The sequence below is a fragment of the Diospyros lotus genome, chromosome 6, assembly GCF_014633365.1.
Source record: "Diospyros lotus cultivar Yz01 chromosome 6, ASM1463336v1, whole genome shotgun sequence".
NCBI lineage: Eukaryota > Viridiplantae > Streptophyta > Magnoliopsida > Ericales > Ebenaceae > Diospyros > Diospyros lotus.
Window position 1 is genome coordinate 1129568 of NC_068343.1, and position 16064 is coordinate 1145631.

Here is a 16064-nt window from a genome sequence, read left to right on the forward strand (position 1 = left end):
TTTTTTAATTCAGAGTCTTTTGATGGGGAGATGCTCCACCAAGTTCGTGTCAAATTTCCAATGCTTATGCTGAGAATGGTCAGTTTTAGTGAAAACTTTCCAGGTTTTTGCGACCCCACCCCACATTAGCATTCGAATTTGGGGTGTTTATTCGGACCAAATTTGGGATTCTTAACATTCTGGGATCAATTAAAGTCAGGGACGGGATTGGTTCAGTTTTAATTGGTTTTGAATTTTTAAAATAAAAGTAATTTATTATATATTAGAGGGGTAGTTTAGGGTATTCCTTCACTTGATCTCTGTATTTTGTTTTGTTTTGTTTTGTTTTTTTTTAATTTTTAAAATTTGTGTGAAATATTTAATTACTTTCTCCTATTCTTAAGTTGGAATTAAACATATTTTTGGAGTTTTATATGTTAATTGTTATAAGCTAATAACTGAAGGTTGTGATCATTTTATTATTCTATTAATTAAGGGAGTATTTGACTAGTTTTACTATGTATTTAAGATGAATTAAATTAATATTAAAAATTCATTTATAAATGAAACACATTCAAATATTTAAAGATATTTATGTCAAATTATATCTATAAATTGTGCATATATATATGTATATATAAACTCTGAAAATTCGTTCCACCAAACCAAGTTGACTAAACTCAAACTATTACATTGTATATTAAGGAATATTTCTTATGATTCTTGCTACCGGAATAAAAGAGGGAAATGATTTAAAAATAATAAAAAACAGAGAAATACATAAATAAAAAATACATGATCTTTTTTATAAATATAATAATTTTTATATAAAAAATAATTATTTAATAAAATATAAACATAAATTTAATTACTCATTTAACTAAATATAAATATAAATATAAATATAAATTATTTTTATTTCTAACGTAATTATTAGGACAGGAGAAATGAGGTTATTTTTATCTCTAATGTAATTATCAAAACAGCTGAGATAAAATTGTTTGTCTCGAATGTACTCATAGAATCAGAAACATATTTTTTTAATTTTTTTGATATTACAAAATATCTCCAATGCATTTTTAAAACGACAATTAACAGTTTAAAAATATTTTTTTAATATTTTAAAATAAAAAAACGTTTCAAAAATATTGAAGCGATACTTTTATGTATTTCTGTGCATAATAAGTGGCTATAACTATGGGTCCAGTCAATAGCATTATTCTTTAAAGAAGGAACTCTGAGGGTTTAAAGCTTTTCATTTCCGAGACTTTAAAGCGAACAAAAAAGCTGATTTTAATCAAGTTAAAAAAACTATTATACCCTCGAACAAATAAAGAATATCAGTCGCGTCCCAAACCCCAAAGCAAGACCAAAACCTGGGTGCGTCAGTTGCTCGTCTCCCTCCTCTCTCTCGAAGCGGATGCTCCTGTCCGTCATCTCCGCAGTCACAGTGTCACATCATCTCTGTCTTCTTTGCTGCTGCAGCTGCAGCTGCTCGCCGGCGTCACAGCGTTCACGCTCCGGCGTCGCTGCTGCGGCCATTGATTAGCAATTGTTTGCTGCTCCAAGATATTCAGATCTGAGAGGTATGTGATTTTTGCTGTATTTTGTTGCTGTTAACTGATTCAGATTTTTGCTGTGATATTTCCGTCCGTAATGGGAAATATGTCGACAAACACGGACGGAATACGGAGCATAGTTTTCCTTGGCGGCAGATAGTTCCCCATTACCGGGTCAATTAAATTATAGAAATAGTGATAGTGATATATATGGTCACGTACGAATAAATCCCTCCTCTCGCTTGTCTCCCTGAAATTCAAATCTACATCTCACGCACATTCGAGCCATCTGATCCAGATCTCCGATCGGGCAACTCTACACGCCGCCACTTCACTTCCTTACTCTTCTTACCTTTTTAGGAAGCGAGATCCGATTGCCATGTCGGATCCGCCCGCACGTTGATCGAGCTGATTTTTCGGGGATTCTCTCGTCCCAATCGTCAAATCCTAGATTCGGAAAGTTACTCTCATCAGTCAAGTGTTGCATGCGCGGATGTGCATAAACCTAAAGTTTTTGATTATTCTTTACTCTCCTTTCTCATGACATTCAAACGTAGAGCATTAGAAACTCTTTTCGAGTACTTGATCGACGTTTTCGAATTGCCGTTCTGTTATTCCCGCTGCAAATAGTCATGTTTGTGTAATTGTGTTTGAACTCATCTTTGTGTTTTTAGCTTGACTGCTTGAACTTTTGCTGTCGTTTTCTGGTTCGATACTCTTAAAATGTTGCATTCTCATGCTGCTGCTGATGGTGTAGGTTATTTTGACACCTGGTCACGTGTTGAATACAATTTTACTTGCGCTTACAACTGCTTCTCTTTCCACTTTCTGGTATTTTAGTTTGTTTGTCTCCTATCTATTGTTCTTTACCTGAGATAAAGTTGGTTTAGTTCAATTAACTTTGTTTAGAGCTTGTCAAGAAATAACTGAGTGCTTTGCTTGTGATTGTGGTGTCCTGCTTGCATTTCGCTAGGCATTTATATTATTGCTAGAACTACTTCAATTTTGTTTTCGTTACTAATGATTTTTTTTTATATATATGTATTGAAGGAGGATTGAGTGATGAACTAAAGGTATTTTAAGGAACCTTGATGTGGAACAAAATTTAATCAAGCAATGCAAGGTTTCAAAGCTAAATTTAAGGTTGCAGCCCTGGTTCTTATTTCCATATGGATGGGTCTTGCTGCTCTTTATGATTTGATAAAACCGGTTTCAAATGGTTGTATCATGACATACATGTACCCTCAATATATTCCCATCTCTTCGCCTGCAAACGTTTCATCCTCAAAGTATGGGTTGTATTTGTACCATGAAGGATGGAAGAAGATTGATTACAATGAGCACATTAAGAAGCTTAGTGGTGTTCCTGTCCTTTTCATTCCTGGGAATGGTGGTAGTTACAAGCAGGCAAGCCTTTTTATCTCTCTCATTTATCCATGTAATTTGTGTTTCTGCAATTTTTGGTTTGTAAAGCTTGCGTTTAACATTCTGCATCTGTTTTTGCCCTGGTGTGTAATCTGTATCTTGAAACTTATTTATTTCTCAAAGCCATTTTGCTCATTTTAGTCTGAGTGGAAGGGGACATCTTACTTATTTTGTTCCTCCGTGTAGGTTTCATGTTTTCATCCTTCTAATTAAAAAGAAAAAAAACATAAAGGTCTGGCAGTAATGACTTGACTGCTGGTTTCTTCCATTACAAGCGTGAAAAGTAGATGCTTTAGGAGGCAAGAGGGCAATTTTTGGTTAGCAAAATTATTTAATGTGATGATTAAGTCAAAGAGGATGCCTAACAAATGGAGGAAGAGCACCTAAAATATCCAAATTATTCATTCCTTGCCACACTTCTGCTTTTTTTTTTTTCTTCTCAGGTAAGATCATTAGCTGCAGAATCTGATAGGGCATATCAAGGAGGCCCACTTGAGCGGACATTTTATCAAGAAGCTTCCCTAACACTTGAAGAGGGAGGAGTTAACTGGGATGCAGTTGGCTTTGGGTTACCCAGGCAGTATAATTCAAAGCTAGATTGGTTCACTGTGGATCTAGAAGGTGAACATTCTGCAATGGATGGTCGGATACTGGAAGAACACACAGAATATGTTGTACATGCCATTCACCGGGTATCACTCTTTATTTTGTAAGATATACAGATTAGCATATGGAGGTCTAATTATTTACCATTTTTGAATAAATGGCCTGCAGTATTTGATACACAATACAGATGCCACATGAAATTCTAGGTTTTGCATAAAAAAATTCAGATTACTGCTTTAAGAAGAGTTCTTAAATTGTTTGGGATAGAGTGTTTTGCACGTATTGATTATTTGTCCAATTTAGTTATGTAATCCTTGTTGTATAAAGTCTACTGCATGATGAAAACTTTATTCTGTGATTACAAAACACAAGCAACATTTCCTCTGGATTCTGGAGTTTCACTGGCTTTGCTAGGTATTTGGTAGGGGGAATATTTGTCATATAGATCTTTTCTTATTAGATACTAGCCTTGTTAGTTGAAATGCATTTACAAGATGCAACTTTATTGTTTTACTGTAGAGGCCTCTTTCTAGTCATTAGATTTATAAGTAAGTCTTCAATATTTTCTATTTGTTAGGGACATTTTTGGTTAATTAAGTTTAAATAAGATAATGATATTGTATACTAGATAATGGTGTTATAGAATGAAAAGTCATACAATTTCAATCAAGCTGGAGTCTCTGCATGGAAAATCTTTAGGGAAATGCTTTGATGCTTTGTTAGAGGTTTTGGAGTAGTCCACTCATGTATTGGCGCAATATCACATACTAAAGAAATCCTGCTAATTATTTGACATGAGCCTCACATATTCAATTGGGCACCATCAAACCCAGACGTGAATCTGTTATCCGCAATTTTTCCTATACTCATGGATGTTGCTTGCTAGCTAATGACTGCGCTTCTAATAACCTTTTCTTATATCCTTATTTATTGCTTTCTCCAATTTCTTATTGATTTTTACTTATTTAATTATTGTGCCTAATTTTGGTGTGTTTATCCATTAAGATTCTAGACCAATATAAAGATTCTCATGATGGTCGGGTAAGAGAAGGAGCTGCTGTCTCTGGAAGCCTGCCCAAAAGCGTGATATTGGTTGGTCATTCTATGGGTGGTTTTGTTGCTAGAGCTGCAATTGTACATCCATGTCTACGAAAGTTAGCTGTTGAAACAGTTCTTACACTTTCAAGCCCGCACCAGTAAGCTTTTGGCGTGGGGTGGGGGTGGGTGGGTTTCAATGATTTCATTTGCTACTATTCTATATGCTTTGGCAAAGTATTAGGAATTACTTACTTTACCAGGTCACCTCCTGTGGCTTTGCAGCCATCATTGGGTCTGTATTATGCACGTGTCAATGAAGAATGGAGAAAGGGATATGAGGTCCAAACTTCTCGAACTGGACGTTATGCATCTGATCCTCCACTTTCTCGAGTTGTTGTTGTCTCAATCTCTGGCGGTATTCATGATTACCAGGTATTTAAATTGTATATAGTCTGCATGAATGAAAAAAGGCAATCTGGTGCAGAAAGCCTCATACCATGGGGATTTAGGGATCCTTAGATGTATCTGACTTACTTCTATCTGTTAAGAGGCTATTTCTTGGGTTTGAAGCCGTGATACCTGCTTGGTGGCCATGATTCACCCTTTACTTCTGCCCCAGGAGTGCCCTTTATTTGTTCTTCTTTATGTCTCGTACTTTAATTATATCAATGGTTGCTTGAAATTGCTTCTTCAAGTAGTTCTATTTCTTCTTTCAGAGTTTCTGAAAGTTAATTCTTCTCTTGCTTATTTTGCATTGCCCCTCAATTCTCTGATTTACATGTGCATAGTTGCACCTTGGGATCTCAAGGGATATTTAATTTTTCATGGGAACCTGTTTCATGTTTTCATTCTTTTTGGTGTTGGAACCCTTCTTTTCTTGACATATTCTACTTTATTTTCAGTAAACAATTGTATCCTTGTTGACTTGTGTGATGCCAGTCCTTTTGTTTTATGATATTAGGTAAGGACGAAATTAGAATCTCTTGATGGCATCGTGCCTCGTAGCCATGGTTTTATGATTAGCAGTTCAGCCATGAAGAATGTGTGGTTGTCCATGGAACATCAAGTTATTCTGTGGTGTAATCAACTTGTAGTGCAGGTAACAAAATTTTTCTAGACCCTTTTTTTTGAATTCCTTCATATGATATCCTTGAATTTCCATGCTCTTATCTCAGGTGGCTCACACTTTACTTAGCCTGATAGACCCGGAAATGGGTCAGCCATTTCTTGATACACCAAAAAGACTTGCAGTATTCACTAAGATGCTTCATAGTGGGATACCACAGAGTTTCGATTGGCTGAAGCAATCACCATTGTCTCAGCAGGCAATCTATGATCGTGTTCAAAATGGAAAAGAGGCTACTGGTATCATCAATCTCCACTCTCCTATCTCAAGAAATTCAAATTCTTGTTCTACTCCTTGTATGCTCAATTATATTTTGGTTATAAAGTTGTTACCACTTATCCCCAAAGCTTAAACTGTTAGGAAATGGGAACAACAATATACATTAGCCTTTCCACCACTCCTCCCTCATGCACAACTTCATATTTCACAGGTGCACTAACACAGAGAATTGGAGTGCACAACAAACACAAGAAGTGGCAAATACACAAAATGATTCGAACCTAAAACATTTTGTGCTCTCATACCATGTTAAGTTAAACACTTTTCACAAAAGTTGACTGTTATAGGGGGTTCCAAAATGTATATCAAGCTTTCCAACAAAAGCAAACTTGTGAAAAAGTTTTCAGTATCTTGAAACTCATAACCTGCTGACAACAGGACTTTGGATCATAGGTGCAAAATGTTTAACCTGCCTTACTGTATTAATGGATGTGATTTGGGTTTTATGTATGTTTTAGAAGAAAGTATGCTCTGTTATTATGATTTTTTGGCCATGATAACAACCAAAGCATATACAAATAAGATATAATAAATGTCATTCATGTTTGATTTGTTTCTGCCATACAATACTTGGCAAGCTATTTATTGAACCTCATGAACCAATATTAAGATATAGATATTCAATAAGATTTTCTTAACCTCATTGAAAAACCTATGCTAATTACTTTATGGGGCTTGGCGAAAGTGCAAGGAAGCCAAATTCCTTGTAGATTTGCATTATTTGGGGTGATATGTTGTTCAGATGCAGAGAACTGTATTAGAGGACAAATGCTAAGATTAGAATTTAATTGCTGGAGAGAAGTTATGTAGTGTTGAGAGTCATTCTGAATGGTAAATCAAATTAATTGGTTGGAGTTTCTTCCTTGTAAATTCCATGTAGCTAAATCCTTCTGTACAGAAAACCTTTCTGAAATGTTTTGTTATTTTTAATCAATATATCCCAACATAAAGTGGAAAGCTGTTGTCTGATTATATATAATATCTGTTTGGACATAAAGACCTAAAGCTGCTTTCTCTCTCTCTATTGTTGGTTAATGAACTTGTTTATTTTCTCCTACTCTTCTCTCCTTTGAAATACTGTGAACATCAATATTTTGATAACTGTTTAAATTATGAAACTTGTAGGGCCTCGAGAGAATACTCTATCTTCTTGTCCAAGTAATGTTCGTTGGACTGATGATGGCCTTGACAGGGACCTGTATATTCAGACAAGTACCGTCACAATTTTAGCAATGGATGGGAGAAGGCGGTGGTTAGACATAGAAAAACTGGTTAGATTGGTCGAAGTTGTTTTTTCATAGTTTAATACTGCAAAAGCTCTTTTCACTTCTTTTCAATCTTGTTCCTAAGATTACATGCTCGGCTAACTTTCAAAGCTCCTTTAATCTAGTTCCTCTTTTTTTTTTTTTTTTTCAAGGCTCAAGATTTCGATAAAAGTTTTGAAAGAATGGTGTGGGTTCGCTTTTGTCATTGTGTAAATTAGTTGTTTCTGAAATTTACAAATGTAAGATTTTAAACTTAAGATTCAAGAAAACAATTATGTTTTGAATAAGGAATATGCACTGTAATTTATTTTAGTTCAATGATTTTGAAATGATACCCCTTTAGATTCCATTTACAGCCTTTCAAGAGTTGGTTTCTTGGGCATTATTCTTACCACTTTGCATTTATACAGCTGCCGGCTAAGATATACTGCTTACAGTCTGTTTTGTATACTTAGGGGTCAAACAGGGAAAGGCACTTTGTACTCGTTACAAATCTTGCTCCATGTTCCGGAATTAGATTACATCTTTGGCCTGAGAAAGGAAAATCAGCTTCAAACTTGCCAGCTAGCAGAAGGGTTATTGAAGTGACACAGAAAATGGTGCACATTCCATCAGGTCCAGCACCAAGACAAGTATGTTGAATTGGTGTATATATTAATTTTCTGGAAGTGAATTGTCATTGCAAACGAGAGCAATTTGTAATGGTATGTGAAGTCGTGTATATGCTAATTTTTTCCCTGTTTCATTTTGTAAGATTGAACCAGGTAGTCAGACCGAGCAAGCTCCTCCATCAGCTGTGCTTTTCTTGTCTTCTAGTGATATGCGTGGCTTTAGATTCTTGACTATCTCAATTGCACCTCGCCCGGTATTGTTTCCTTGATTTTGTGGTCTGGTATATATTTCATTTCATGATTCCCCAAGTCTACATGCATCACCAATCTATTGTTTCGAACCTCTTCTAATCAATGGATTGTTCATAATTTGCCTTTTTTTTTTTTTGCTAAATATAACTTGCCTCTTACGCATTCATTTCATTTCTCCCCTATGTTTTATTTCTTGAAAACATCTTGTGTATTGCACCTTTCCTTACTTATAATCCCTACTTAAAATCATTTTCTTGAATCTTTTCCAATTTACAATTTCTTTAATACTCCTTTGTTTTGTTATAAATTGTTTTAGCTTAGAAATGTTGTCCTTGTGAAAATTTTAATAAAAAATTTGAATCTTGTAATACCATTTTGAAAATACAAATACAATTTATATTTTTTTGAAATACAAAAATAATTTAGAAAAATAAACACTTGGTCATTTTCATCAGCTCCTAGTCGATTTATATTCAGAGCCATAACTGAAAATGGTTTCCCATGGTACACAAATTTTTCTTTGCATATCTTTTTTCTTCTTTTTCTACACCCCCTTTTTTCTTGCTAAATGAATTTTGCTTTTGTCTCCTGTCAATATTGTCATTATCTTTTAATATTTATTTGTTTTGAGAGTCTCTTGTATACAACTTTTTTGATCTGTATTTGTATACAAGGTCTTGTTTTTCTTTTGTTACCTCTGATCTTCTTGTGTTTTAAGCACCTCTTATTGCTTCTGAAAGAATTCCAAAGTTGAGCGTGCATGTCTGACTTTCTGTTTCTCAGACTGTTTCAGGACAGCCTCCACCTGCTGCTTCCATGGCAGTTGGACAATTCTTTAGTCCAAAAGAAGGGGAATTAGAGTTGTCTTCTAAGATGTTACTTCTCTCAAGTCATTTTCCACAGGTTAGTACTTTGATGTTGCCTGCTAATTTACTGTTAGTACTGAAGTTCGGAGGGATAACCTTGTAGTTATCAGAACTGAATTGGACATCAAACTAGATCACGATCTTTCAGTTCAATCTTCATGTTTTAAATTAATTGAGATGTGCATTGCATTTGACAAGGAGTAAGCACAATGTGGTGCAGTGGTTGGAAGAGAGTATTCTTCAAGTCTACTGTGCAATTTTCATCCAATGTGTTGGTCAACACCTTTAAAAATCACTGTAACATGGTCATAATACACAATTCAAAAATTTATGTTACCTCTGATATCTGGTTTGGAATTAAAAGGTTTCAAGCTCAATCACCAAAATATACAGGGAGTTCAATCATACCACTAGACCCGCTATCCATGGTTGAATGGGTTGGTTAGTTCCAGTCTACTGACTACTTTATTACTTAAACATTGTGCAGGGCATGATATTGAAGGAGGATCATCCTCTTGCTGTCAATTTATCATTCACTATTAGCTTGGGTCTTTTGCCTATTAGACTTTCCTTGGAAACTACAGGATGTGGAATAAAAAAATCTGCACTCCCTGATGAAGAGGCTGGAGATGTGGAAAATAGTAGTAAGGCTTCTTTATGTACTTTGTTTCCATTAAGTTGACCCTTCATTCAAATGTTGAATTACTATACAAAACCTGTGTTTGATGAGCACAAATAACACGTGCAAAGTCATCAATTTTTCCCTGTAATTGATCTTGCATGCTTTTATGATGCATAGTTGGATTGCAGTCCTTGAATGAAATGTTAATTCTCTTAAAGTATAGTATTGCCTTTTGTTCATAATTTAAATACCTTCATGACATTCACTTCATATGGAGAAAGGCTAAAAGCATTGAAAATTGAAAAATGGCTTTGAACATAAAAGTTACATAAAGTCTACTTTCTGAGTGGCCTAAGCTTTACCAATGTGATTAAAACTAACATACCTGTCAATTACTGCCAGCTTCTTGACGAATAGGATTTGGACTCAGAAATAGAAATCTAAACCTTAACCGAAGGTTCATGATCTCTTGATAATGTGGACATTGCAAGTTATTTCTTTCATCTGATTTAATTTTTTGTGCAAGGGGTGTGTTTGCGTTCCACCTTTGTTATCGTTTGACTGTAATAATTCTCTGGATTTCCTTACAGTTGGATTTTTCTTTTTCTTGATATCATGCTTTTGTTTTTTGTTTTCTGCTAATGCTAAAGCTTTCCTGGGCATGCAGGGCTTTGCAAACTGCGCTGTTTTCCTCCTGTAGCACTTGCTTGGGATGCGACATCAGGCCTTCACATATTTCCAAATTTGTATTCCACAACAATTGAGGTGGATTCCTCACCAGCACTGTGGGGTTCAACTAGGGGTTCTGAGAAGACTACTGTTTTATTGCTGGTATTGCCCCTAATTTTTTATTCAGTTTCTTATGATGTAATAGTAATGCAATATTGGTCTATTATCATTCATATTCTTATTCTTCTGATGTAATAATTAAAGGTTTTGATTTTTTTATTGTCTGCAGGTGGACCCACATTGTTCATATAGAGCTAGTGTAGCTGTCTCTGTCACTGCTGCAGCCAGGAGATTTTTTCTTTTGTACTGTTCAGAGGTGAAGATTTTGAATAGCCTACAAAGGGTTACAGTTCTACTTTGGTATCATTAATTTTTCTTATTAGATCATTATCCACTAACGGCATCAAAATTTTTGGTTGATGGGTTGCATAACAGGCTGTCATCTATTGGACCAAACTCTGTGTGTTGTGTGAATTTGCTTTTATTTTGTTAGTTCTCATGCTTTTTAATGTGCCTACCAAACGTGAGCCAAATAGTTCAAAAGGAATGGAGTATAATCACTGTTTTTGTTTCTTATGCCATATCAACTTGCTTTTTGAGTCTTTCTAATGAAATGCAACAACATGATTTCAAAAATATTGGTTTCTATTTAACTGAATTAACTTGCACAATATATATATGTATTTATCATATATATATATATCATAGTCATCTGATAGTCAGGAAACTTAGCTTTAGGACCAGTTACAATTTTGAACACATAATATTTTTGGGATTTAGATTTTTGAATTTTTTTTTACTTGCAATCAATTACAACTTGTCCACAGGGATTTACTTGCATAAGCTAATTGAAATGTGTGCTTAATGGAACTCTTGACAGAAAGCTGAGGGTTTTTTTTGTTTTTAAATTTTAAAATCCTTTTTAGAGCTCAGTGACCTCTGTAGCAATTGAACTTTGAGTTCTGTTACTAGTAGTTGGTCTCCATCCTTCCCGAAGCATCTTGAAATATATTGCTGTAACGAGTTTGTAACTGATTTTTACACCAACCATCCTAATCTTCTTGTGTTGATGTGGGATTCTTTTTTTCCTCATCTATATTCATCTTTTAAGACTGAATACAGATTATACGGGCCAGATTGTGCATTATTTTAGCAACATTCTTCCTTTTGTTGGTTAGTTATGGTAGCCTATACGTTTCAGGTTTTTATCTAATTAAGTTTTGTTATTCACTTAATGGGATTGCTATATGCAGATTGTTGGTTTCTCCGTTGCTGTTGTCTTTTTTGCTTTAATGAGGCAAGCACAGGCTTGGGAGCTTGATTTACCTATACCTTCAGTGCTATCAGCTGTACAATCCAATTTGAGAATGCCATTGCCATTTTCTTTCCTAGCCACTGTACCCCTTTTCATTGCCTTGTTCCTTTCCTCTCTGACATCCCAACCATTTCCTCCATTTTTAAGCTTTGTCCTTGTCTCAATACTTTGCTATATATTTGCAAATGGGTTAATATTGCTTCTGATATTAATCTTGCAATTGGTGTTCTACGTGACTGCTGCTCTACATGTTTTCGTAAAGCAACGGTTAGTGCCCTCTCTTTGCCTGTGATTTTTTTCCTTTAATGCATGTTTTCATTGGTTTATATCTGAACAATCTTGTCTCAAATAATAAATTAAAACAAACTTATGCTCAAGATCTGGAAAATTCAATTTTGGTGGAGAACAGTGTGATTACTGTCTCCTGTTGATATTTTACTTGTCAGTTAAGAATATCTCCATGAAATCAGGTTTTTAGAAAGTTTAAGTATAACCACTTGTCTGCTAAGAAGAGAGTATTTTAATTTTTACAGGTGGCAATTGTGGGAATTGAACTTTTGTTTTGTGTTCCTGCATTGGTTCCTCAATCTTTCTTCTTGTTTTTTATCATCCAAGGTAAGTTCCTTTTTGTAACTTATATCTAATTAGCAGCTCAGTGTTTATAATTTGATTGGTGGGGATGTTTATTTTCAAGTTTCCTTCTGCAAGAACTCATGTTGCCGACCCCACTTAGTGGTGTTGTTATTCTTCTGCAAGTTATTGATGTTTCCTCCTCCCATCCAAATCTATTCCTGCCCTTTTTTTCTTTTTCCTTTTATTTCCTTCATTAAACATCCCCCCTCCCCCCCTTGTGGCAAAAGTTGACACTTGACATGTTCATGGAACAGGTCATAAGGGCTTTAAGAACAAACCCATTATTTGTTACTGCAGTGGTTGCAATTGCGTTGGTGTGCTTTGTCCATCCTGCACTAGGTCTGTTCATTTTGCTCCTATCTCATGCATTGAGCTGCCATAATGCACTGTCCAGGTAACCTTCTATTATTTCCCTTTTCTCTTGTTATGACATTTTTTGGGGTACATGAATCTGGTAATAAATTTGTTGGTGCTCATTGTTAACTGGTTTCTGATTGTCTTGTGGGGGTGTGTAATCATTCTATATTCTGTATGGATTGGACTTTGCTTTTTGGTGCACAGAGCTTTACCTATAAAGTGTGCAGGCAAAATATACCTATTACTACACCCTAGCACTTAAAAGAAACAAAAAACACCTGAGAAAGAAAAAATAAATTTGAGTTAATATTGTAATTTAAAGAATAGTTGAATGCTTGCAAGTATGACAATTATAGCATCGCATATTATTGCCGAAAACAAAGCTAACCATGCAAATTGACGTGTTGTATTTTTGTTAGCTTTTGCAAGATTGTCATGTCTTGATGTTTAGTTGTTTACGATGTTTTGTATTTGTGTTATATCATGATAACTGTGCTTAGATTATCATCAGTGTGTGATATTTATGTCAAAGTGATCCCGGCAATTCTGAAAGTTACTCATTGTTTCTGTAACAGTTTTTTGACGGCTTCCTTTCGCAGTCATACCCGGAGCAAGGAGTCATTTGATTCAAGAAATGGAGGCAACAGGTCTGAACAGTTCTCTGTTAGACATCGTGATGGGTTCAGCCAGAGTTCCCTGTTGGATGATGGTTTTTCAAGTCGCCCAGGTTCTACAGGAAGCTTTGGTGATACTCAGTTAGAGATGTTCCACCACCGGCATGGCTTGCTTATCTTGCATCTCCTAGCAGCACTTATGTTTGGTCCCTCACTCATGGCTTGGTTTCAGGTATGCAAACCATTCCTTGTTTATGTTTTCAGTTCTGCAGTTTTTCCCCTAATGATTCCCGAGTTGTCTACTAAGAGATCTGTCACTATAATAGGTTTATTTTAGAATTCTATGTAATGAGGAGTTAGCCTAAAACAGCTCCCTGCAAATGGCAAGTTGACATTGCATTGCTATAAATTGCCAATATGCATGTGCTGTTTCAGGAAGAGGGGGGGGGGGTTGAGAAGAGCATTGATACCAATAATCAACAACAACAATAATATCCCTATCAAATCATGTCTCAATCCCACTAAATAGGGTTAACTGCATCAATTTTAGACCTCTAACCACCTCTATTCTTGGCCACATTCTCTATAAGCCATTACACAGTTTCTGACAGAATTTTCTTTGGGCTTCTTCTGTTTTGCTACAAAATTGATAAAAAAAAAAAATTAAATAGAATAATGGAAACAAAGGAAGTTTGATCTTTTATGACAATCACTTTGACACTCAGATTGTTGTCATCTGGAATATCTTAAACCATTTATCATTTCCTCTGGTGGGTTGTAAGAGGTGTAATTCATATTATCCTTGCATTTCTTCCACTTGTCCCCTACTATCAATGTTTATTGAACTACAGGCGCTAGCCATTCTGTCCATGTTTATTATTTAGCAAGCACGTGGACTTGAATTGACAAAGTCCAATCTTTTGCGTGCATGTGTGTTTTATTCCATAAGTTTACTAGTTAAATACTTAATCTACTTCGTTGCACTGCATGTCCTTGAGGATCTGAATATAAGGTTATTGCCTAATGCATTTAGCATCTAATCCTACCGACCAATCGTATCTTTTTTCGTGCTTGCAGAGAATTGGCATGGGTCAGAGCTTTCCATGGTTTGTGGATATAGCTCTTTGTGGTGGTGTCATCCTCCATGGCATCTGTGATTCTAAGCCTGAATTTAATTTCTTTTTGTTTCCTTTGCCCGGAGTCCCTGGTTTGGAAGTGAAACTGAGCTTTGGCTATCTGCTTGCTGGGTGCTATTCCTATCTCTCCGCTCTGGCCTTGGCTCCTTACAGAGCATTTTATGCCATGGCAGCAATCGGGGTCCTTTCCTTCACTTTCAGGATTATATTGAGATGGAATAGGGGTAAGGGAGAAGCATATGTGAGCACCCGAAAGCATTCTCATAGGCACTGATGAAGCTTTGCTCGAAACACAATTTTATACTGAGGTTTTCGAATATGTCCCATTGTATAGTGATCTGTTGTTTGCCGGTAACAGTGTGTGTAACCCTAACATGGCTTCAGCCACCTCAGTTTTGTAGCGCAGATTTTCAAACATTCAATCATATCGACTCTTAAATCTTTTGAGTTTTTGAATATCGTATTGGATTCACTTTTACCAACGGAAACAAGTCCTGATTGCCAATTCCTATTGCTAATGCCTGCTGATCAGAGCGAGCAAGAAAGGAGGCAAACAAACACCAAAAAACAGAATCGATTGCATGGCCTTGCAATGTTCACAGTACCGTCCAAAAGGTGTCCCTTTGCTCTGCATATGGACACAGTTGCCGCCTAGGATGAAAGAGAGTGACTTACTATCAGAAGCGCTTTTCGGCTGTAGATTCTCCATTCCTTAGAACTAAGCCAATCTCATGTGTTTTCTCAGGGGAAACATTTTTCTTTGTAAGTTTCAGCCCAAGAAAAAGGAAACTAAGAGAGCACCACATGTATATATAAATCTCTTGGCATGTCGCAGGCGATTCTCAGGCTTCATTTTGTATCTTCAAACTATGAGCCTCACCCCACCCCTTACCTTCCTCCACCACCGGGAGGGATTTCATTTTCGAGGATGAAAGAAGGCCAATTCTGGGTTCCAACTGGGGTGGTCGAATCTGCCAAGAGATGGAAAGAGGCTCTTGTTAAAATGCCGCCTCTTGAAGATGGTTCGGTTCTGTCTCTTAGTCAGGCTATTACTTCATTCTCAACAACACTGGAAGCACTTTTGAGGGAGAGTTCAGTATTCAGTGATCCGTAAGTCCATGGTAATGGTTATTGGCAGCTTCAATTTAAAAAGGGCCCGGGATTTAGAAAATAAGTTCACCAAGTCTCGATGAATCTGTAAAGAGGAAGTTGTAAAATGTAGTTTGAAAAAGACTGCTTACAAAAACCACCACGACCATCTCCAATACATATATCTAATTCATAATTATAGTTATTTATATATGGGATTAACTGCCAGCGTTCATCATGAATTGCATGCCCTAGATTATGGGAAGTAGATATACACTCGTAACATCTTACTTGTGCCCACAACAAAGTTGTACAAGGTTCAAAGCAAATCTTCGCTAAATAGTATAAACGATTATTGAATTTTACACTAAAGTACAAAAAATTAACTGAATTTTAATTTATAGGCAAAGGGTAATTGAACTTCAATTCAATATGCAATTTCATAACTATTATTAATTGTCGTTAAAATGGGCTAACAAAATATTGATATTTTATACTTTAGTGTAAAGTTTAGTGATCTTTGCGTACTTTAGTGTAAAGTTTAATAATTTTTTTTGTATTTT

At 35.7% G+C, this 16064-nt stretch overlaps 1 protein-coding gene across 4 annotated transcripts; it reads left to right on the forward strand.

Annotated features, from left to right (window-relative positions):
* Positions 1-1337: 1337 nt before the first annotated feature.
* LOC127803797 (uncharacterized) lies at positions 1338-14853 on the forward strand. 4 transcript variants are annotated; one of them, XM_052340295.1, is made up of 19 exons: positions 1338-1565; positions 2589-2945; positions 3407-3655; positions 4575-4765; positions 4868-5039; positions 5569-5706; positions 5783-5972; positions 7138-7283; positions 7733-7909; positions 8032-8142; positions 8924-9043; positions 9494-9650; positions 10296-10459; positions 10587-10673; positions 11611-11939; positions 12206-12287; positions 12560-12699; positions 13238-13508; positions 14354-14853. In XM_052340295.1, exons 2-19 carry the CDS (start codon positions 2655-2657, stop codon positions 14684-14686), a joined length of 3348 nt encoding a protein of 1115 aa, XP_052196255.1. In that variant the 5' UTR covers positions 1338-1565; positions 2589-2654; the 3' UTR covers positions 14687-14853. The 4 variants fall into 4 exon arrangements, with proteins under 4 accessions (XP_052196255.1, XP_052196257.1, XP_052196256.1 ...); XM_052340297.1 differs by having other exon boundaries at positions 13262-13508; XM_052340296.1 differs by lacking the exon at positions 1338-1565 and adding an exon at positions 1605-2369.
* Positions 14854-16064: the final 1211 nt, after the last annotated feature.